Source organism: Carassius carassius, chromosome 38 (genome assembly GCF_963082965.1).
Source record: "Carassius carassius chromosome 38, fCarCar2.1, whole genome shotgun sequence".
Taxonomy (NCBI): Eukaryota; Metazoa; Chordata; class Actinopteri; order Cypriniformes; family Cyprinidae; genus Carassius; species Carassius carassius.
Genome location: NC_081792.1, coordinates 29,004,354 through 29,029,353, shown reverse-complemented (window position 1 = coordinate 29,029,353; position 25,000 = coordinate 29,004,354). Strand labels below are relative to the sequence as shown.

Sequence of the window (25,000 nt, the reverse complement as noted above, 5' to 3'; positions counted from 1 at the left end):
GATTCTTCCTCAACCTGCACAACAGAGGTTCGATGACCAGGCTGTATAGTTGTCCAGACAGTGGACATCCCTGCCGGATGCCTCTGGACACCAGGATCGGCTCACTCAAACCACCTCCTGCTTTCACCAGCACAGACACATTAAAATACAGCAAATTAATGTAAGATATAAAACTGTCACCAAATCCAAAACACTTTAAAACATTAAAAAGGTATTCATGATCAACTCGATCAAACGCTTTTTCTTGATCTAACGATAAAAACCCCAGATTTTCATGATAAAACTGATTAATGTCGATCATGTCTCTTAATAAAAACAGGTTGTCCATAATTGATCTTTCAGGAATGCAGTATGACTGGTCCTTGTGAATCAACTGGTCTAAAACATTTTTCAGTCTGTTTGATAAGCATTTGGAGAATATTTTGTAGTCCGAACACAGTAAGGATACAGGTCTCCAGTTCTTTAAAAATCCCAAGTCCCCCTTCTTTGGAAGGAGAGACAGGATGAATAAAATGGCAACTCCTGCACTGTTGTTTGTGCCATGGCTTAAAACAAACTTGCCTTCCCACCACATTCCCCACTCAATTTCATTGTCCTTGTTAGTGTGGGTTTCTTGTAAAAAAGAAACGTTAACCTTTTTAATTTTTATAAACTCAGAAACCATTCCTAGTTTTCCCCGGTCTCGTCCACCGTTTATATTTAGAGATCCCACCCTTAAAACATCCATGTAGGAATATAAAAATAAAGAGGACAGAGACAGAAAGAGACAGTAAAAAGTAAAGTTCACCACGTGATGTTTAAACATTTTGGTGTCTTTGGGAAACAACTTTATCTTTTCTCAATTTTGTTACCATTTTCTTCAGTCTAAACCTCTTTTTCTTGTCTAAAGCCTCATAACTAACCGTTCTCTGAAATAACAGTACCGACGCTATGAACTTCTCAGGGTCTGGGAAAAAATCAGTGACATCGAAAGCCTTGCCAAAAGTCATGTCTAGAAAGTCATTTATTTCTTTTAGAGTGTACACGTCCCTTTCTATCTGCGAGCCCACATCAGAAACCTCAGAAAAGGTATCATCATCTTTCATTTCTGTCTCACAGTTTTCTTGACTCTTTGATGGATCAACACTTTCCATTTCATTATCTCCATGTTCACTCACATCGTTTTTCATTACACTGTTTTCACCTGCTTCTGGTTCAGCACCAGCTTCCTCAGTATGACTGTCATTAATTACGCTTTCTGCCTGTTTTCCACTGTGATCCTCCCGCTCCTCCACAGCTGAAGGCAGCGCGCTCTCTGACGCGTTCTCCCCGACGCCCGCGGCGCTCGGCCCGGCGTTCTCTGACGCGTTCTCCCCGACGCCCGCGGCGCTCGGCCCGGCGTTCTCTGACGCGTTCTCCCCGACGCCCGCGACGCTCAGCCCGGCGTTCTCTGACGCGTTCTCCCCGACGCCCGCGGCGCTCGGCCCGGCGTTCTCTGACGCGTTCTCCCCGACGCCCGCGGCGCTCAGCCCGGCGTTCTCTGACGCGTTCTCCCCGACGCCCGCGACACTCAGCCCGGCGTTCTCTGACGCGTTCTCCGCGCCCGCGGCACTCGGCCCGGCGTTCTCTGACGCGTTCTCCCCGCTAACACCAACCTTATGTGGGCACATTAATCGCTTATGGCCAACAACCCCACATTCATAACACTTCATACTCCCAGTGTTGGCATAAATCATATAAGCCTTCCCCTCATGCATCACCCTAAACGACACGTCAATACTCGGCTCGTTAAGGAACATGAACACTTGTCTTCTGAAAGACATTACATGTTTTAACGACTCATTCTTACAGCCGAGTGGAAGCGCTTTCATTGCACTAGCGAATTTCCCGTAGCGCGAAAGTCCGCGCTCAATCTCCTCGTTGAGAATGAATGGAGGCACGTTTGACACGGTTACTTTTGTGGTTGGAGCAACAAGCGTTGAAACAATAATAAATTCTCCACTTACCACAATCCCGTTTGTAATCAAACGGCCTACGTGCACCTCCTCCTTCACAAACACCACCACCGCTTTATTCATACGAGATGCAGATGTAATATTCTCGTATCCGATCTCCTCTCCTACCGCCACCAACACATCCTCCACTGCCACACCTGACGCAGGAACACACCTGACTCCATGACGGAGGGAAACAGGTGGCGTCACCCTCATGGAGAGGGACGCCATCCCGAACCCAAACAAAACACAAATACACTCAAAAATAAACTATAATCTCCTTTACAAGATAATATTTTAGTTTTAGTAGAAAAACGAAAGAAAAGTAATAGAAAAAAACAAAAAGTCGCCCTCTCCACGTGGGAACCCTCATACACCCAACCCTCTCAGAGGGGGGGGGGGGGGGAGACAGAGAGAGAGAGAGAGAGGGGGGGGGGAGACAGAGAGAGAGAGACAGAGAGAAAGAGAAAGAGAGAGAGAGAGAGAGAGAGACAGAGAGAGAGAGGGGGAGAGAGAGAGAGAGAGAGAGAGAGAGAGAGAGAGACAGAGAGAGAGAGAAAGAGAGAGAGAGAGAGAGAGAGAGACAGAGAGAGAGAGGGGGAGAGAGAGAGAGAGAGAGAGAGAGAGAGAGAGAGAGACAGAGAGAGAGAGACAGAGAGAAAGAGAGAGAGAGAGAGACGGAGAGAGAGAGGGGGAGAGAGAGAGAGAGAGAGACAGAGAGAGAGAGAGAGACAGAGAGAGAGAGAGAGAGAGAGAGACAGAGAGAGAGACAGAGAGAGAGAGGGGGAGAGAGAGAGAGAGAGACAGAGAGAGAGAGAGAGAGAGAGAGACAGAGAGAGAGAGAGATAGAGAGAGAGAGAGACTTGACTTTTAACAATTTTTTATTCACCAAGGTTAATAAGTAACATTTTTTCCTAAAAAGTTATTTCCGAACAACAATTTATCACATATAAACATAAACATCCAATACATTTACACACACACACAAAAAAAAACACCAATTACAATTTCAGAAATAAACTCTCATCTTGATCAACTACACACAACACTTCAGCCTGTCCCCAAAACTCACTGAATACCACCAAACTTTTCGTTAACTTAAAAAAAGCAAACTCTGCTTTAATTCTTGCAGCTACAAAAGCCTTTAAAACAAGTTCAGGTTCAGTCGTTCCACTATCCTTAAGCTTATTTCTCCTTGTAATCCATATTGCCAACTTGGCTTCACCAATTAAAAAATTAATTAACGAAATTCTTTTTTTATCTGAGGCAACATACTTTGTTCCAAATATAAACATGTTTTCATACATATCATCTCCAAGTGTTCTAAGCCACCCCTTGTTACCATTCATTAGATTAGACAAAACTGTGCATCCTGCTCTCAACAAAGAAGATTGCAAACTTCTCATTTTCAACACATTTACTTGTATTAGGGGGTTATTAAAGAGTGGTTCATTCTTTAACCAATCTTCACAGTTTAAATTCCTCTTTACTTGAAAAACAGAATTCCACACTTTCAATATTGATTTATAAAATGGAGAAAAATCCTTCCATTCCATATCTTTCAAGCTAATTAAAAACAAATTAAAATCATATTTAAAACAATTCATACTGCGTAACAAGGAACAAGCTGTATCAGCCCAACAGATTTTTCCAGAGTAAAGCAACTTTTGTGCTGCCTGCAACCTGAAAGCCTTGATTCTACTTTTTATATTAGGCCTTGTCCACCCTCACTGACTGGTAAATATAAAATAGCAGCTTTTACCCAGTGCTGACCCGACCAAAAAAAGTCATCCATTTTCTTTTGTAGTAAATAAACTACTTGATCAGGTGGATTTAAGGCATTTAGTTTATGCCAAAGTGCTGAAGCAGCTAAACTGTTAGCAACCAGGACTCTCCCCCTGTATGATAACTGAGGAAGGACCCATGTCCACCGTGACAAACGGTCACACATCTTATCATGCATTCCTTCCCAATTCTTTTGAATATAATTATCTGTTCCCAAATAAATACCCAGAATTTTTAGGCCTTCATTACCCCATTTCACACCTCCTGGTAAAACTGGTTGTTCTTCCCTACACCAATTTCCTAAAATGAAACCTTCACTTTTTTCCCAGTTTACCTTTGCTAAAGAGGCATTTTCATACTTCTTTAAAACTTCTTCTAAAACGGACACATCGCTCTTACTTTTAATAAACACAGTAACGTCATCAGCATAGGCAGAAAACTTAGGTTTAGCTTTTTGTCCTTCAATTAGAATGCCATCCAAATTATTTCCCAACTGACGGAGCAAAGGTTCGATGGCTAAAGAATATAGCATTCCTGACAAAGGACAACCTTGTCTAATACCTCTACGTATAGACACTGGTTTACTTAACCCTCCTCCAACCTTTAGCATTGTAGAAACATCCGAGTGTAAAAGTTTAATCCATGAAATAAAAGCATTACCAAAACCAAAAGCTTTAAGGGATCTAAACAAATAAAAGTGACTGACTCTATCGAAGGCCTTTTCTTGATCAACTGCAAATATTCAATATTTTCACCATCTCTTTTTGCAATATCTATTATATCACGAACAAGAAAGATATTATCCATTATAGTTCTGTCCAGAATAGAATAAGTTTGATACTCATTTACTATATCTTCTAAATACAATTTCAATCTGTTTGAAAGACATTTCGCTAAGATTTTATAGTCAGTACATAAAATTGACACTGGTCTCCAGTTCTTTAAAAGACCAAGATCCCCTTTCTTTAGTAACAAAGACAAGACCGCTCTTCTACAGCTTGTTGGCAATTCTTTTTTCCTGTAAGCGGATTTAAAAACCTCAAGCAAATCATCTTTTAATAAGTCCCAAAACTGTTAATCAGCTGGAAGTCCATCAATTCCTGGCACACGTCCAGTGGATAGTTGTTTAACAGCCTTTGTTAATTCATCAATATCCATTTCAAAGTCCAGTTGATTCCTCTGTTTCTCAGACAACTTTGGTAAGTCTTTGAAAAGTTCATCCATACAGCCAATGTCACATGGCCCATCCGAAAACAGTTCTGTATAAAAATCAATAGCCATTGTTCTCATTTCTTTCGGGTTAGTTGTTACTGATCCTCTGATTTCTTTAAATGTAACATTGCTTTCCGTGCTCTTTCCCTCTTTTCAAAACTAAAAAAGAAAGAACTTGGTGCATCCATCTCTCTCAAGGAAAGGAAACGAGCTCTTATTAATGCTCCTTTAGCTCGTTCATGAAAAAGTGAGGCCAGTGCTTTCTTTTTTTCATTCAGTCTTTCAGTTGATTCACCATTTCGGTTCATTAGACTTCTTTCAATTGATTTGATTTCATTTTCCAACTCCATAACAGTTTTTTTAAAACAATGATATGCATTTGGTGTATAATATTGACAAAAAATCCTGATGTGTGCCTTTCCAACATCCCACCAATGCACAACATCATCAAAATCAGTCTTTCGCTCTCTCCATTTTGCCCAAAATAAATCAAATTTTTCACAAAAAGAAGCATCTTGCAGCAACTTTACATTAAAATGCCAATAATAACTGTGACGTCTTGTCTTTTGTAAGTTAAAACACAAATGGAAAACCCAACAGATTAACCTGAACTGCCAAAATTCGACCTTTTTCTATTTCTTCACTAGATACTAAGGTCATAGTAATTTTCTTTGAGAATAAGATGGCAACACCCCCTTTTGTATTAGAGCCATGACATGACCACTTTTTCCATTCATATTCATTAGCTGAGTCACTATGTGTCTCTTGTAAGAAAGTTATATCCATATCTTTATTTTCAATATATTCTCTCAACACTGCTCTTCTTTTACCATCCCTTCCTCCATTAATGTTAATTGTTCCCATCTTAATACTCCCCATCAATAAAAAGGAAAGATCAAGAAAGAAAAAAAGAAGGGTTAGCAAAGAAAAAGACAGAGTAAACACCCCAAGTGACTTCTTCATTAAGGAGTTATTAAACCTTTTTCAAGGGCCATTTTTCTTCTCAATTTCGTTACAATTTTTTTCAATCTAAATCTTTTTCTTCTACTTAATTCATCGTAACTTGCCGTCTGTTGAATTTTCACAGCTGATTGCAAAAAACTGTTTTGCATCAGGGAAAAATTCACTAATCTCAATAACTTTTCCAAATGTCGCATCTAAGAGATCATTAACCTCACTGACTGTATATAGCTGATCTTCACCAATTTGAGAAAGAATATCTGATGCTTCTGAAAAATGATCATCATCATCTTCATTGTAATCTTGCTCATCCGTAGCATCAGTTAACTGGGACAAAACATTCGGTCCAGTATCTTGTGCATCTTCTGTCACAACCTTTGGTAACTTAGCACGAAGCCCCTCTTCATCTCCACTATCACCAGCTCCTACACACACATTTTCTCTCTTTTCAGTACCACTACCAACTACACTTCCAGGTGAATTTCTCTTCTTCTGCTTACTCATCCCTTCACCTGCAGTTTCATCTTTGTTTTCCCCATCAATTATTGTTTTGTTTGGTTCTTCCCTAATCTCTACATTATCTCCAGTCTGTACACTAGGAATGACTTCAATCTCGTTTACATTGTTTTCCATGTGCGTGTTATTATGTGGGCAAGCGATCTTCTTATGCCCAACGTCACCGCAAACGTAACACTTCAAGTTCCCGGTGCTCGCGTAAATCATATATGATTTACACTCATGTTGGATTCGGAAAGAAATATCAAGCGACGGTTGATCAAGAAACAAACACATGATGCCTAAAAGGGCGGAAAAGAGAGAGAGAGAGAGAGAGAGAGAGAGACTACTGTTAGTGATGTTCCTCTGAAGGAGTATTGTTGTTTATGGTTTATATTTTCTCTTGAATTCCAAAAATAAAGACTCAGCTGTTATGAATCTGATTCTCCTCATTTATTTCTACTTAACCGCAAGTAATGTATAAGTATAAATTCTGGTCTGTATATGGAAAAACACACAAGGATGCTGGATTTATATTGTTATGTGAAACTGTTGACAGGAGGAACAAAGACAGAAATTGCTTTAATGTGTGGCTGCTTTTACGGTTAAGAAAATTGGAAAGATATGCATTATCTGCATTGGATTTAAATTTTTCACACAAATTCAGTACGTTGAAAGACGACATTAATACGACACTATCGCCAATAGACAATATACCTGCTTTTCTTTGTTAATATGTGATTCTTCATCAGTGTTAAGAAACTTTTTATTAATATTTCTTTTATCTTCATGAGTAGTTTTTCATCTTTTTTTTTTTTATCTGAACTGAAGTGATGAGGAAAACCATCTTTAACTAAGTGCTAAACCTTAGTTTTATAATGTTTTAATGTTGTTTTAGTTGTTGTAATATCTTTATTTGTCCCTTTACAGGCCATTTATGCAGAATCAGACATCACCAACATACAGATTAATAAAAAAACAACACCACAATAATCAACCATAAACAACCTCGAGCATTTACAGAACAGTACACAGTTCTTCGTACACTATTTAAAAAACCAGTGTACACCTTTATCTTTATGTTTCAGATAAGTATTTACACTCAAGACTGCATATGAAACAATAGACCCAGAAGCTTTCACAGTCCTCCACTTGGGCGCTCTGCATCACCTGCCTGAGGGGAGCAGATCCAAATCTAAATACAAAGTGTGGGATGAATCACCCAAGATAGACAAAGACTTCCTGAGAACTTTCCTCTCACACAGAGCAGGCAAACCCAGCTGTACTCAGCCTGTGAACTTTGACCCTAAATTAACAATGCTCTGCAGCTGGGATCTACTTTTAACATTGAATCCATAAAACCAACAGATCATAGCAATAGCAAAAGTTAAAATAGTTTCAATAAAAAGATCTATAAAACAAATCTGGGGACTCTGAAGCCTACAAACAGTCTAGATATGATGTTCGCAAAAGCATTAAATCTGCCAAAGCATCCCACAGTCATAAACTGGAGACTTACTTTACTACTCATGACCCAAGGAAATTGTGGCAAGGCCTAGCTCACACAACAGACTACAAAAGCCAGACATCTGCAAACATCTCTGCATCTCTGTCTGATGAGCTCAACATCTTCTATGCACGTTTTGAAGCCCTGAACACAGAGCCCTGGACAACACTGGAAGTGACTCCTGAGGAGGGGGAACGGGCGCTGACGCTAACCCCCACACAGGTTTATAAGTCACTGAGTAAAGTAAACTCACACAAGGCAGCAGGTCAGCATTCATTTTCAGCATTCAAAGTGTTGTACCAGCCTCCCTGGACCCATTACAGTTTGCTTACAGGACTAATAGATCAACAGAGGATGACATTTCATTTGCCCTTCACAAAATCCTAACTCACCTGGAAAATAAAGACAGCTATGCAAGACTGCTTTCATTGATTACAGTTCAGCATTCAATACTATCATCCCCTCAAAACTCATGAACAAGTTATTTAACCTGGGTCTGTCTTCTGCTCTGTGTAACTGGATACTGAGCTTCCTCACCAGTAGACCTCAACATGTTCGTCTCGGAAAACACTCCTCCATCACCATCATAATGAACACAGGCACACCCCAGGGCTGTGTACTCAGCCCGATGCTGTACACTCTTTTCACTCCTGACTGTGTTGCTAGCCATCCTAACAACATCATCATAACATTTGCAGATGACACCACAGTCATTGGCCTGATCACTAACAATGATATTATCACCACACGACACTTTACAATTTGTCACTTTATTGCTACTTGCTACTTGCTACTTTCTTTCTTTCTTCTCTTTATTTTTTAAGCTCTTATTATTTATATTTTTACTTAGTTTATTGTATTTTCTATATTTGTACAGACTTTGTTTTGCGTGTGTAAGTCATATAAGTTCCCATTATACCCTGTCATTCTTGAGAGGAGTGAGCAAAGGAAGAATTTCATTGTACTGTAGTACATATGACAATAAAGATCTTGAATCTTGAACTACCTTCTCAACTTCTTTGCCCGAAATAATTACTTTAGATGGAGTATCAACAGAATTATACAATGTTATCATCATATCTTTAGTTTTGGAGACATTCATTTGTCGATTGTGAACTCTCACACCAATCCAAAAAATAATGATGTTAACTGATCAAAAGTCGTTCATTTGTCTGCCATTGGTCTTTTTAGGAAAGAGTACAATAATGGATTTTTTCCACACTGACGGTACTTTCTGTAATTTCAATGAGGTCTGAAAAATAAAAGGACTGATATCACAGAGCTGATGAACACAACTCCTCAGAACTCTCCACTCACTTTATCAGACCCAGGACTTTTATTTTGTTGGGTGGTTTGTATAACCCTCAAAACAGAGGCTTTATCAATCTGCAAATATTCCTCTGTTTCCAAACTAGAATAAAAATCCATACACGTTTCTTTAAAATCATGTGTATCAAATTGCCTAAAAATCATTGAATTAATTTGCTATCTCTCTCTTTTCTATCGAAGACTCAGTTTGAGTAATTCCAGTTAGTTCTTTATTGTTTGCACCAGCCACTGTCTTTATTCCTTTCCATGCTGACTGAATATTTCCCTTAATAAACTTCTCCTCCACCGATGCCTTATATTTCATTTTTGCCATCCTAATTTCTCGTTTTACTTCATTATTAACCTGACACCTTTCCAAATCAGAACCTTGATATAAAGTTTCTTCTCATTTAAAACATGTTTCAATGATTTTGTCACCCAGGGCTTATTATTTGAATACATTTTTACATTTTTCCTAGGTATCACAGACTCTTCACAAAAGTGCTGGAAATGTAAATCTCCCTCCAGAGAACATTTGTTAAAATCACCCGTAATAAAATGGGTGTCCACTGCCTTCTGATCATCAGATTCAGGTGAATGTAAACCAATGAGATAAAAAGTTGCTGAACTTCTCTTGGCAAATAAAAAGGCCGGATAGATACAGTCAGTAGATCTATATCAGCGGTACACACTTTCTCACGCACAATCACTGTTTTTGCCCATCGATTGTTCACGTACAGTAAAAAACCTGAGACGTTTTGTGATCTCATATTAGAAAGGGCTTCAAAATATAGACTACTTTAAGATCAGTGTTACAAAAGGAAATATATGATGCTTTCTTTTGAGTTATTTTTGTTTCATGAGTAGCCTATAAAACTTTGCTTAAATGATTAAAAGATTAATAATACAATTTAGTTTTGCAGAAAAATATGGGTTTTGAATAACGTTAAGTGTTTTAGGCGAATTCACAGAAAACTTTCACTTTTTCTTCATTAAGGGCAGAAATGTTCAGTGTTATGAACACCAAATAAATAACATCAGCGGAAATGAACATATAAAATGAATGAGCACACAAAAAAGTAAGGTCACAAATGATAAATTTGCATTTATTTAAAATATGCTAATTATACAATCACAAGGTCACAAACAATCATTTTTAGTCAGCTTTACTCATTATGTTGTTTTAATCATTGTGACTCTCTTCTTTTACTTTTCTGAACTATTTGTTTTTGTTGATGTTTTTTATAAATAGTTACACATTCATGTGTAATTTACACATAACTTACATTAAACCATTTTTAATATATAACTTTCTCTCCTCAGAGCATCCAGTATAACTTACATGAGTTCTCTTAAAATCTCGAAGGGTTCACAGAGCAGCACGATGTAAGTATTTATTTATATGACATTGAAATAACTGAAATGTTTTTCTGTTCTTTTTTTCTTTTATTATCTTCGGAGAAATCCTAGCCTTGCCGAACCTGTTACATGATGATCCTGCTGTGCTGGACTTTATATGATAAATGAGGTAAGTCTGAGTTTGTGCACGTGTGTATACATATATATAGTGTACACACACACATTACATACACTGTGTGTGTTATTGTAATAGACATTGTGCATTTAATTACTCCACAACCATTAATCAATTCACTGATATGACAAAAAATAGTCTTGAGCTTTGCTGACATCTAATGGACAAAGTTAGGTACTGCACCTAAACAAATCCTGAAAGCTCATTTTTAAGATAAGAGTAATATTTTTAACTGGCACTCAGGGTTAAAGTGATTTAGGAGACTGAAAGTCCTGCCCTGTAGGGGATATAACCCCCAATAACCAAAACTAGCAAGTACAACCCTCGAGAAGTGTGATAAGATTACGAGAGCCATTCCTGTCGTGAAGCTGATGGTCAAATATGTGACAGACTCTTTAAAATGTGATGGAGAGAGTCGAACAGTATCTAAAAAAGGCAAATAAACTGATGAAAAGAGGAGAAAACAGTCTTGAACCAGCACATATATTAAAATATCTTTAATCTACTCATGACCACCTTTACTTTTTTTTGAATGCTCTGCTAAATACAACTATTCTACCTGAAAATAAAGCAGTGCTTGTTTTATTTGTATGTGTAGCTAAATGTGTGTATATATATATATCTGTCCGGGTAATGATTAAGAGGCTAATCTTATTATAACAAATGCTACAGTTAAGATTTATGGTACATGCTTCAGATATTCCAAAAGATGACAAAAATTTAATTATTAAGAGCCTGATGAACTTAAGACGTACGAAATAAACAATATCAATATCTATCCATCTATCTATCTATCTATCTATCTATCTATCTATCTATCTATCTATCTATCTATCTATCTATCTATCTATCTATCTATCTATGTAAACAAGTAATTGTTAACTATGACGTTAGATGGCAATTTCACATTGAAAAAAAATAACTATAGAAAAACTGATAAGCAAATGATTAAAAATAGCAGCACATAATATTTCCAGATTTTTTATTATAAAATGCATTATTTTAAACTTGCATTTGATAATTGATTAAATTCATTTATTATAACTGACAGGTGTGATGATCAGTGGGCTTGAGTTTTTACCTCCATCATTAAGGCCTGGGCTAAATAATGGATAGAGTTTTTCAGTGAAAGACTGAGCAGTGAAAGAGTAGATATGAGAGCTGGACTCCACATCATAAAAGGAGACCAGACCCTCCTCATAATCCACAAACACACCGACCCGCTGCGGCTTCACTCTCAGAGACAGAGAGACAGAAGGACCAGCACCGGCTTTATATTCATCTCCATTCCTCAGAATCACAGTCCAGTATCCATCACTGGGACTCACTGTGATCTGTCCCTTCCTGTTAATGGATTCTCTGGCCACTCCTAAATCCCAATTAGTCTTTCCCTTCACCTGCACCTCAAAATAAAATCTCCCTGAGGAGAATCCCTCCTTTCCCAGGACACCTGGACATGGATCAAATCTCTCTGGTTTGTCTGGGAGTTTCTGTCTAATGTCTCCACGTCTCACTTGTTTTCCATCATCAGACAGAATGAGATTAGGTTGAGCTGTATCAGGATCCAGAGTCACATCCACTGAGAAAACAGAGAATACAGATATTCTGTGATGCTGATGTTTTTAGTTAACCCAGTGTTTAATCAGATTGTAGTGCAGTAATGAAGCAGTGAGTGTATGAATGTAAACTAGTGTAGTGCAGACAGCACACTGTACCTGCATACTGCTGCATCCACTTCAGCTCTGTAGAGACTAATGACAAGAAAACAATCAGATCTGAAGCTTATATTTAAAGAACAGAGCACACTATCATGTTTCTATCTGATCAGTGTGTATTGATGTACCAGTTAGTGTGAGTTTCTCATCTATAGTGTCCTTCAGTTGAGTCAGATCTCTCCTCAGAGTCTCCAGACTCTCATGAGTCTTCATACTGATCTCAGGCCAGTTCCTGGTGTTTCTAGGGCTGCACAGGGATGAGTGAATCTACAGCAGGAGAGAGGAGAAATCCTTCAGCATGTCATATCCTGCATTATGATTGATCAGAGAGATCATGTTGACTGACCTGTAGGAGGTGGAGGTGATCTTCAGTGTGTGAGAGCTGCTCCAGCTCAGTGTTTCTCATCTTTAGCTCAGTGATCTCCTGCTCCAGCTCTTCAATCAGCTCTTGCTCCTGTTTCTCTGCTGCTTTCTGCTGCTCCTCCATCATCTCCAGCAGTTCAGTCTGATGTCTCTCAATGGAGCGGATGAGATCAGTGAAGAGCTCCACACGGACTGCTTTCTCCTTCTCTGTGTTTCTCTGCTCAACCAGGACAGGCAACAGATTATTAGCAGTGTTTGCTAACAGAAGAATCTGTGTAACTATTGCTCATACAGTTTTATTCACACACACAGGCTACATGTGTTTTCAGAATCCCTCAAATGAAGTATTAAACTTCACTCTGCACCCTGGACGAGAGCAGAACAAGCCCTGGACATTTTAGTTCTTGTTTTATTGGCTGTTGCTGTATATTTGAGTCTGATAGTCATCCGTCATTCGTTTGATTGTTTGTTTATTTTGTTATTGTTATGTCTTCTCAATGTCTCTAAACACTGAAGTTTGTTGAAATGGTAAATATTTACATTTATTTTATTCTATTATTTTAATCTCACTTTTCTGACTTCTGCTGAGTGTTTGATGTCTTGAATCTTCTTGAATCTGTTCTGGATCATCAGCTGCACGTCTTTCTGTGTCTTCATCAGTTCAGTCTATAGAGAGAACAACACAGACACATTTAACATAACACAGATTAAACAATATGAAATAAAATCTGATTCCTCATGATATCAGTCCTTTAAAAGAATAATAACGTCTACCTTCTTCTCTTGACTCTCCTCTTCTATAGGAACAGTGTTGTGGTTCTTGTGGTCTGTCTCGGTGCAGATTGAACACACACATGTCTGATCATCTCTACAGAACAGATCCAGAGGTCTCTCGTGTTTCTGACATATATAGTCCTCCAGATTACTCACAGGATCCATCAGTTTGTGTTTCTTCAAACGTGTTACTCTCAAATGAGGCTCCAGGTGAGTTTCACAGTAAGAGCTCTGACACACCAGACACGACTTCAGCGCTTTCAGCTTTCTTTCCTCACAGATGTCACACAGAACTTCAGTTGTTTTCTCAGGACTTTTCTTCTTATAGTGATCTACGAGCTCTCGGAGTGTGGTATTAATCTTGAGATCAGGTCTTTGCTTGAATGTTTCTTTACAGTATGGACAGCTGCAGGTCTGGCTGTTGTCCCAGCACTTATTCAGACAGATCTTGCAGAAGTTGTGTCCACATGGAGTCGAGACTGGATCAGTGAACACATCCAGACATACAGAGCACTGAATCTCCTCAGACAGTGAACTCATGGAGGATGACATTACTGGAAAGAGACATTATTTAGGATTAGTGTGAACTCCTTCAATACTGTTTATGAAGAATCCCATGATGCACCTCATGAAGCTGGTTGAATGTAAAGAGTGTTTAGAGACAAAGAGTGCTGAAGAAACTCAAATATAAAGAGATCATGTACAGTCAGCTGGTTATTATTGTAAAATGAACCCAGACAAGCTGATCAGAACATAAATGTGAAGCTCATTACATTACCACTTACCTAAATGAATAAATAAATGTACAATAATTATTATAGTTAAGATGAAATTATTTGATCTGCTTTACATTCCTGAACTGTACACATTCAATATTATTAAATAAAAGCCAAAGTCAAAGTGTTTTTCTGGGTTATTGACTCACATGGAGGATGATGGTCAATACTCTGTCTCCTGGTTTTTCTTGCTGTTAGTGAATATTCTGCCATTGTTCTTTCCCTCTTAAAGCCTTTTAAAGAAAAATGATAGTTTAACTGGTTAAAATGTGAGAACTGATAGTGATGGAAACACAATCTTTCGTTTGAAACAAAGTGAGAGACTCGTAAACTTACTGAGCAATCTGAACTATGACCTGCTGTACAAAGTACAAAGTACAAGCTTTATATTTTCCAACAAACATATATATTTCCTTATCAGAAATTAGATTAATCTTTCCACAAAATATATTATATGATCATAAGTTATTGTGTAATGTAAAAGTGATTTTCAGCTGCAGTGAAGCAGGTTTGTGTTCAGTTTGTCTGCAGGTCATTTACTTCCTGTTTTATCTGTTTGTCTTTATGTCGCGTGACAAAATGACAGAAACACCAAACTTTGTTCAATCTAATGAAATACTGTTAATACAATTCTGATATAATTTCAGTGCACTAAACAACTAAAGTATCTGAGTATTTGACACAATTAAACCTGCTTCTGTTCAACTCATTCCAGTCGGACATAAACCCTACTAAACCAGACCACTGCCATTAGAAACCTGTTCAGGACAATCTCTCTTATATTTCTATCACTCACCTGTGAGTATCAGATGTGTTCACAAGGGTCTCTGAACGACTCGATATTCAGTTGTTTAAAGAGTTCAATGGTTTCAGGTGTTCATATTGCTGTTGATCAAGTTAGTTTCTCTTTCTCTGAGTCTCTCACTGAACTACAGTGATGTCAGAGCTCCTCCTGTATTCACACATTTACATTCATCCCTGTATTCGGTGTGCGGCATCTGTTTGTATATTTCTGTCAGCTCACGAAGAAGAGATTTCAGCAGTCTTGATTATTTAGTAACATTTGTGAAGAGTTTGCAGGTCAAATGCTGCTCAACTTACAGATGCTTAAGGATATTATTTTCTATTCTTATGGTGATACTTATCTGGTTTTAATACGGTGCACATGAAAGTGACAACAGACAACAGCGAGACAACCCCCAGAAAGGGAAAGGTTTTGCAGGTGATGTCCACAGATAATTGCTCTCTCCTTGTCTATCCTGACTGATTTATCTTTATCTTAGTCTTGTGTTTTGTTAAGGTCCTTCTCACTCCTTGTTTCATGAGACAGTATCTGTAAGTGGATTTGATGCGTCACACTGAAACTGCAGCTGAAGACGGTTTGATAAAGGCCGAGTGAGACAGAAACATTAATGCACACAATATAAATAATCAAATAATTTTAAATGCTCTCTATATTTCAGTTTTGTGTTACATATTTACAGTAGTTGAGAATCAGTGATGTCCAAAAGTGTCCAGTAGAGGCCAGCAATCTCTCTCAATGACTGCTGTTATCAGTGTTATATGTGTCAGATGTGATACGCTCACACCTGGGGCCTGGAGCATGAAGCTGCTTTAGCTGGTTAGTCAGGTATGTTTCAGTTTAGTTTGTGTCAGCTCTGGGTTTCAGGTACCATGAAAGTGGTTTGTCTTTTGACGGTGTTTATCACCACATACTTACGCTCCACAGCTGACCTGCTCCAGGGCAGGTTATGTTCTAGTTTTAAAGAGCTCAAACCAACATTTTACCAATCAGCTTCAAGAAAAGTGACACATCTCTTACACAAGCCACTCCCTCAGTTTCTCTACATAGTAAAATTTCTGACTTTTAGAGATTATTTATTATAATTATTCTATATTTATATCATTATTATACCATTAATCCACTTTACCAACCAGGGCCCGGTTCCCCAAAACGTTCTTATCGCTAAGTAGTTCTTACCCTATTCCTTAACCTCTCTCTTAACGTTATGGCACGATTCCTGACACGTTCGTGCGCTAAGTATATCTTCTGTAAGTCACACTTTGGTATGTTGATAATGTTGTGGCTCAACAATGATTTTATGTTATGGACATTTTAAGACTCATAATAAAATATGTTCGCAATGGATACAGGCCTATTTATGAATTTGACTTTATGTGGTATCAGAACTAATATGGTGGTAGTTAGCCTATTTCGTAATGTAATTAAAGCGAATTGGCAATCACTTTTGATAATTAAAATCTGGCAAACAATTTGGCTCTAAATGGCTGAGATCTATAAATGGGTAATCATGGTTGTGTCCAGTAAGCGACCAACTATGGCAGCGATCCAACGTGTCCTTGTACTGAATCAAAGACGGAGCCGGACGCGGTTTAGTCCATGTCAATTTCTTTATTCGGCAAAACTTGAGCCCTTTTGACATTTTGCCTGACGTGGCTATATAAAAAAAATCGCCTTGCCAGACTAACACAGCTGCTTGCAGCGCTAGGTTTTTTTTTTTTTTTTTTTTTTGCTACAGAGAGCTTCGTCGAGGTCGTGGGAGAGGGCTACGGACTAATCAAGACCTCTGTGTGGAGGTGCGTCCACACTGTCACCAACGCCCTTCTGCGCCATGCCGGGGATTACATCCTGGTGGATGGCACACTCATCCCTATCACCAATCCATCAGTGATTGATCAGGCGTACATATCGCGAAAGGGATACACAGCCATAAACGTGCAGGTTATAGTGGACCATAGGGGTGTGATCTCTGACCTGGTGGCAAGGTCCAGCAAAACTTCAACTTCCTCTGACGAGAAGCTTGGTGCTCTTTTTTACGTTGCTTCCCCACCATATTCTGTCTCTGACTCTCTCTCTCTCTCGGTTCATTGTAGATAGGTTGCTTTTTATTGAAAACATTAACCAATGGCAATCAATACCAGCATTACACAGAAGTAACTGCAGCTGCTTGCCAATCAATTCTGATTGTAAAGTACTTTAACATTAATATAAAAGTGTATTATATCATTTTTAGAAGTCGTTAAACCCATGTCAAGAAGCGGCACAAGTGGCACAACGGGATAAGGAGGGTGGATGATTAGCGAGGGATCCCCGGTTCGTCTAACCGTCACAACATATCGTGTGAACATATTACTGACCATTTGGTAATTTAATTTATAGTCTATATTCTACTGATAACTTAAACTATGTTAAAATAAATGTTACTGGAATAATTTGAGGAATGTTTCATTTGCACAGAACGTGTTGTCTTTCTTAACGCTGTATTGCACCTTCGCGTGAAGTGGAAAATCGATTCCTGAGCAATCGATGCCAACTAATTCAGCACCTTCACTCGGGACAGCGCTCTTGTAACGTCGGACGTAAGAGGCAGCGTGCTAAGAAGCTTCCTAAGGGACACTTCGGGGAACACACTTAGGAACATAAACAACTTTGGTAAGATATATCTTTCGAGGTCTTCTTAGCGGGCTAAGAGTGAACGTTATCGGGGAACCGGGCCCTGTCTTCTTACGATGCACTTAGGGCTTCAAGATTACTCCAGAGCACTTGTTGATCTACAATGATTTTCAAGTGGTTAAGAGGCTTTTGGGAAACAGACCGTAATATTAAGTCGTACGATCGTTTTTACAAACTTCTTAGACTTACGAAGCTTTTGGGAAACCCCGGCCTGGCTGTTCAATGAACAGAAAGAGAAAATGTAGAAGAAATAAACACGTTAAGAATCCGTAGAAGTGTAGGACTCTCATTATGTTTTTAGGACTATTATTATGTTGTAATGTTTGGTTGACCTATCAGTGGAGAGGGGCGTTACCTTTTTTCATTTTTCAGATTTTAATATATATAAAAAAAACGAATTATACGAAGGTACACGGACCCTGTATAGCTGACGTGCGCGAGCTGATAAAGCACGCTGAGTGGATTGATCGCGCAGCGGCGGAGATGCGCGAGCTTGTTGAGTGAATATACAGTTAATCACTGGAAACAGGGCCGGCCCTGACCAATTTGCTGCCCTAGGCAAGATTTTACCTGGCGCCCCATGCATCACAGCCCATTTCACCCTGTCATTGTGTTCATGATTTAGCATATATATATATATATATATATATATATATATATATATATATATATATATACATACATATATATATATATATATATATATATATATACATATACATACACACACACACACGCACATTACAGCAGAACTCTTTCCAACACTCATAATAAATCATCATATTAGAATGATTTCTAAAGGATCATGTGATAGACCGGATGTCACATGTGACACTGAAGAATGGAGTGATGATGCTGAAAATTCAGCTTTGCATCACAGAAATAAATGACAATTTAAAGTATAATAAATTGAAAACAAATTATTTTTAATTGTAATAATAGATCACAATATTACATTTTTTTCTGTATTTTTGATCAAATAAATGCAGGCTTGATGAGCAGAAGAAACTTCTTTCAAAAACATTAAAAATAGTAATGTTTCCAAACTTTTGGCCTGTACTGTATCCCCCCAAAACTGCACAACTGTAGAGTAAAACATTAATAAAAAAGTGATAATAAAAAATGCATCTTAAAACTGACATGATTGTACAAAATCACAGTCTGGGGACTCAGAACTCAGAACAACTGCTAACATTAAGTTTAAGGTAAAAATAACTGCCATGAAATTATAGTATCTTACTCCTATGCAATAAATTGTTCTTTCACTACATCTCTTTACCTCTGTCTTTATCCTCTTCTCTTCTTTTTGGCACTGTATCTATCGCAGACTATGCTCATTTATAATGTTGGAGCTATTTTGCACTTTGTTTATTTTGGCTTAAGTTATAGTCTTAATTTATTTATTTTCTTTTCTTGCTAAAGGTTAACTTGCTTTATTTTGCATTTTTATGCTTATTTTTTTTGTTTATTTACATTGTCATTTATTGGTCACGTGGTGCTATGTTAATTTGCATAAATAGGTCAAGGTGGGAGGAACCAGCAGGGCTGCGAGGGCAAATGGTTTTTTACCACAGCGTGAGAGAAGCAGCAGGAAATGTCTGTGAGCTTGCTTATATGTGTAAATAAACCTCAGCGAACTCATCTTTTGCTATGGACATTAGTTTATTTTTTGGTACCTCTAACCATGCGTAAAGCCTAACCCATGACGTAGCCTCAGTGGCCATTTGAGGAGAAAGGTGTTATTAGTTTTAAGTTATAAGGACAAATAGCCACTACAATTAGTAAAAAACCGGCCCCTGGATGTATATCCTTGGTTTACCTGGAAATTGGACTCGTTGGTTGCTGGATTACCCCTTTGAAAGTGGATTACGCACCTGGATGCTCGAGATAACGCTGGGCCTAGGAGTGGCGGAAGCGCGGCTGGATGCAGCACAAACATCAAGTAATCCGACAGTGTAAAGCTTTCCTGGACACCGTACTGGATAACGGTGACGCTACTGGAGCGCTGGAGCTGCATTCACGGAGTGGAGGATTGATGTTTGTTGCAATTAGATTCGCAAAAGCTGGCCCAAAGCCTTCACAGGTGACGCGCACGATCGCGCGCAACAACAATCACTGCGCGCATTCAACACCGTGCGCAAAGACAACCACCCCTGCAAACAAAATTCCGCAAGGTACGTGCTTTATTCAACCTGGGCAAATAACTGTGTGTGCACCTGGTCAACATCAATAGCCATAAAAATGTCTGACGTTGCCTCCAAAGCCACAAGTGACACGGCGCTTTTGATAAAGAGGCGCACAAGTTTTACTGCTAAAGGAATGATGTTTTTCATGCAAACGTGTCAGGAAAAGAGATCGACAAAATGCAGACAAGCCAAATTGTGCATGAATCAAATGGATAAATTGATGCATTCTGCAGACAATATTGACGCAGTCAAGTCTCTTTTGGATCAAATGATAACGTGTTAATGAGGCAAAACAACATCATTTGTCATTTGTGTCACTGAATATACCTCAGGATGAAAAAGAAAAACAAGATAAATATTTTGAACAAAAGGAAAATCTGTTTTCAAATTTTATTGATGATGTCAAAGGGTGGTTATCAAATGCAGGCCATTCATATGAACTTCCAATCAAACCACCTGATAATCAAGCTGATATTAGGCCTGAGGACAGTGTATCCAATAAAGGTTCTGCAGCGCGCTCAAAAGCTGGCTCTAAACTGTCAAGAACTTCATCCAGTGCATCTGCAAAAATATTAGCGCAAGCAGATAAAGCAGCATTACAGGAGCGCATGGCTGCTTTAAAACAAAGGCACATTTTGGAGGCGCAGGAGGAACAAGTAAGACTTGAACAAGAGGAATCAAGAAGGAAACAGGAAAAGGACCAAGAGGAATTACGAAAGAAACGGGAACGTTTAAGGAGAGAAAAGGAACAACTTGCTCTGGATGCAGAATTAAAGGTGACAAATGCAAAATTGAAGGTTTTGGAAATAAATTCAAAGTGTGGCTCTAAAGTGTCAAAATGTGCATCTACAACATCAGATGGCATGAACTCTTACTTGGAAAGGTCAGAAGTTCCAGGAAAATATGAACTAAATCCAAATGCTGAATGTTTTGGGCCCACCAATGAAAACTCTGAATCTTCCTCCAGTTGCTTATTAAATTCTGTCTCTGTTGGTGTTAAACCCAAACATGTTGTAATACAACCACCCATACCTAATGTCATTCCTGTTTCTCAAAGACAAAGTACGCGACCACTGGTTTTGCAAAATGCTCAGGACAATAATCAATCCACCATCTCTTCGGACATTTTGAACATCATGCAGCGTCAAAATGAAATTACTGCCCTGTTGGTCCAACAAAACACAGCCTCTGCTCTGCCTATGAGAAATATACCTGTATTTGATGGTGATCCCCTGTATTTTAAATCTTTTCTCAGAGCCTTTGAAAATTGTATTGAGGATAAAACTCAAAATTTTAGGGATTGTTTGTACTTCCTAGAACAGTACACTAGGGGGCAACCAAGAGACATTGTAAGAAGTTGTCAGCATCTGCCCTCTAAACCTGGTTACCAAAGAGCAAAAACACTTTTGATTGAACATTTTGGCAGTGAACACAAAATCTCTTCTGCTTATATGGACAAAATCAACAACTGGCCCTCAATAAAACCTGAGGATGTTAATGCTCTGCAGTCATTTGCTTTGTTCCTTCGAGGTTGCTCCAATATAGTACATCATATAAAGTACATGAAGGAGTTGGACATGCCAGCTAACCTCAGGACAATCCTAATGAAACTCCCATACAAACTTAGGGAAAAGTGGAGAAATGTGGCATGTGACATACTGGAACAAACTGGAAGCAGAGCAGTGTTTGTTGATTTTGTAAATTTTATTGAAAAACAAGTCAAAATTGTTTCAGACCCGCTGTTTGGAAATATTAATGATGTTTTCCCAGCCAGCCACACAAAGCTATCTACTCAAGTTAAGCAGAAAAAGAAAAGTGGTACCTTTGCCACCAGCATCAATGCAATAAAGGATGGACATAAAGAAAAAGAAAACTTAACAGCACACAGTAACCAGCTCAAATGTCATTTTACCAATCACACTCTGGAAAAATGCTTTCAGTTTAAAGGAAAGACACAACAGGACAAGATTCACTTTCTAAAGGAGAAAGGTGTTTGTTTTGGGTGCTTGAAATATGGACACACAAGCAAAGACTGTAGGAGTCGTTTGGATTGTGAAGTGTGTCACAGGAAACACCCATCTGTCCTGCATGTGGAGAAGGAGGATACTTCAAGGATAACCTCCAAAGAAACTGTGAGCATTTTACCCGACCAGCAGCAGACGTGTGGTCATATTGGGGCTGGTGAAGAGGATACTGCTGTTTTCTCCATTGTGGCTGTGCAGGTGAAAAGTCAGAAAAGTAATAACGTTGTGCACACTTACGCTTTCTTGGACCCTGGGAGCTCTGGTACCTTCTGCACTGCAAGTCTGGCTGAAAGGCTGGGAGTATCAGGTAAAAACTGTAACATACTATTAAAGACAATGGGACAGACTAAAACCATTAATACCAATGTGATAATTGGTCTGGAGGTGTCTGGTTTTGACACCGAGGATTTTATTGAGTTGCCATCTGTTCTGACACAAACAGAAATGCCTGTATCCAAAGTCAATGTGCCATGTCAGGAGGATGTTGCCAAGTGGGCGTATTTGAGTAGCATTAGGCTACATGAAGTAGATGCAGATGTGGACTTGCTCATTGGAACTGACTCTCCCAAAGTTTTGGAGCCATGGGAACTAATAAACAGTCAATATGGTGGACCGTATGCAGTGAGGACCAGAGTTGGCTGGGTCATAAACGGGCCTCTTCGTGTTGGAGACTCTGGAGGTGCTGGTGTCAAATTAGGATGCACTGTCGTAACTGCTAATCATATATCTGTGGAGCACTTGGAAAATATGTTGGTGCAGCAGTACAATCATGGCTTTGCTGAAAGAACATATGATGAACAACTTGAGATGTCAAGAGAAGACATTAAATTCATGAAAATTGTGAAGGATACAACAGTGCTTAACAATGAACATTATTATATTGACTTACCTTTCAGAGTTGAAGATCCTGTTTTGCCAAATAATCGCTGCATTGCATTACAAAGACTCCAAAGCCTGAAGAGGAGATTTAACAAAGATATTTCATTCAAAGCTCAGTATATTGATTTCCTCAACAACATGTTGGAGCAAGGATATGCAGAAAAGGTTCCCACAAATGAGCCCACTCCAAAACAAGGAAAGGTGTGGTACATTCCTCATCATGGTGTACACCACCCAACCAAAGGGAAACTGCGTGTTGTGTTTGATTGCAGCTGTACTTACAAAGGTACATCATTAAACAGCCAGCTCCTGCAGGGCCCAGACTTCACTAACACGCTAATCGGTGTCCTCCTCCGGTTTAGAGAAGAGCCCATCGCTGTTATGGCTGATATCAACGCCATGTTTCATCAGGTCCGGGTTCCACACAAGCATGTCAACTTCTTGCGCTTTTTATGGTGGCCCAATGGAGATGCTACAACGGAGCCAGAGGAATACAGGATGTGCGTGCATTTGTTTGGAGCTGTATCCTCTCCAAGCTGCTCAAACTATGCACTGAGAAGAACTGCTGAGGATAATGCACTGCAATACTCACCCGACGTCCTCAGCACAGTCAAAACAAATTTTTATGTGGATGACTGTCTCAAGTCCACTGTGACAGAGGAAGATGCAGTGAAGCTCATACATGGACTAACATCTCTCTGTAAAAAGGGCGGCTTCCATCTCCAAAAGTGGGTCACAAATAGCCAAAATGTGTTTGCACTTATTCCCATCAATATCAGAGCAGTGGGTTTGGAGAACATGGATTTGGACAGGGACCAACTCCCTGTGGAAAGAGCTCTGGGGATGCAATGGTGCGTTCAAGGAGACATGTTCAGCTTCAGGACTGCAGTGCAAGAACGTCCACACACCAGGAGGGGCATCCTTTGTGTGGTGAGCTCTCTCTATGATCCACTGGGTTTTCTGTCTCCTTTCATAATCCCTGTCAAGTTACTGTTACAGGAGCTGTGTAGAATGAACTTCAAATGGGATGAGCCAGTCCCCAGTGCTGTCTCCAGATATTGGTCTGAGTGGCTCTCTGAACTTCAGCATATGAGTGGATTTAAAGTGGAACGGTGCATCAAACCCAAGAACTTTGGAACACAAGTTAAAGCAGAACTGCATCATTTTTCAGATGCCAGTCAATCAGGATATGGCACTGTTTCATACTTAAGATTGGAGAGCACTGACAATGTGCATGTTTCATTCATCACAGGCAAGGCTCGTGTTGCTCCTCTAAAGCAACTAACCATCCCACGCCTTGAGCTTGCTGCAGCTGTGCTTGCGGTTCGAGTGAACACAATGCTGTTGAAGGAGCTACAGTTGCCATTGCAAAGGTCATTTTTCTGGACTGATAGCACTACTGTTCTCAAATACATCTTCAATGAAACAAAGTGCTTTCACACATATGTTGCCAACCGTGTCAGCACCATAAGAGAAGCCACGGACAAAGATCAGTGGCGGTATGTAAACACCAAAGATAATCCTGCAGATGAAGCATCTAGAGGACTAAGAGCTCAGGAGTTTGGGAAAGGAAAATGGCTAAAAGGACCAGAATTTTTGCATTTGTCTTCCACCGAATGGCCAAAACTCGACTTGGACTCCTCTTCCATCCCATCTGATGATCCAGAGGTAAAAAGGGAACTTAAAGTGAATGCTGTTACAACACACAGTGACAATTCCCTCAGTCGGCTCATTCACTATTTCTCATCCTGGAGAAAGCTTAAAACATCAGTGGCCTGGTTGTTGGAGCTGAAAGAAAGACTTTTACTTTTGAGCCGAAAGAGGAAAGAATATGTGGTCAAGCAGAATGAAAATGTGGAAAAGGAGCTTAAAAAATTCAAAGCCGCACTTGGAAGATCCAGCTTGACATCAGAGCGCTTGGAGGAAGCCGAAAAGGCAATAATTCAGTTTGCACAAAACCAAAGATTCAGCACTGAAATTTCCTCACTAAAACATGACCCAAAGACTGTTTCCAAAGACAGCCCTCTGTATCGC

At 39.2% G+C, this 25,000-nt stretch overlaps 2 protein-coding genes across 6 annotated transcripts in view; one reads left to right on the top strand and one right to left on the bottom strand.

Moving 5' to 3' along the window:
* Window positions 1-25,000, top strand: part of LOC132119127 (mitochondrial import receptor subunit TOM20 homolog B) — a 412,651-nt gene that overhangs the window by 103,901 nt on the left and 283,750 nt on the right. The window lies entirely within an intron of this gene.
* Window positions 11,740-15,358, bottom strand: LOC132119737 (E3 ubiquitin-protein ligase TRIM39-like). 5 transcript variants are annotated; one of them, XM_059529957.1, is made up of 9 exons: window positions 15,199-15,358; window positions 14,739-14,761; window positions 14,552-14,635; window positions 13,627-14,180; window positions 13,423-13,518; window positions 12,836-13,069; window positions 12,618-12,756; window positions 12,490-12,525; window positions 11,740-12,353 (listed from the first exon to the last, which is right to left on the bottom strand). In XM_059529957.1, the coding sequence occupies exons 3-9, from the start codon at window positions 14,613-14,615 to the stop codon at window positions 11,806-11,808; spliced, it is 1,671 nt and encodes a 556-aa protein (XP_059385940.1). In that variant the 5' UTR covers window positions 14,616-14,635; window positions 14,739-14,761; window positions 15,199-15,358; the 3' UTR covers window positions 11,740-11,805. The 5 variants fall into 5 exon arrangements, with proteins under 5 accessions (XP_059385940.1, XP_059385939.1, XP_059385941.1 ...); XM_059529956.1 differs by lacking the exon at window positions 14,739-14,761; XM_059529958.1 differs by lacking the exon at window positions 14,739-14,761 and having other exon boundaries at window positions 14,552-14,627.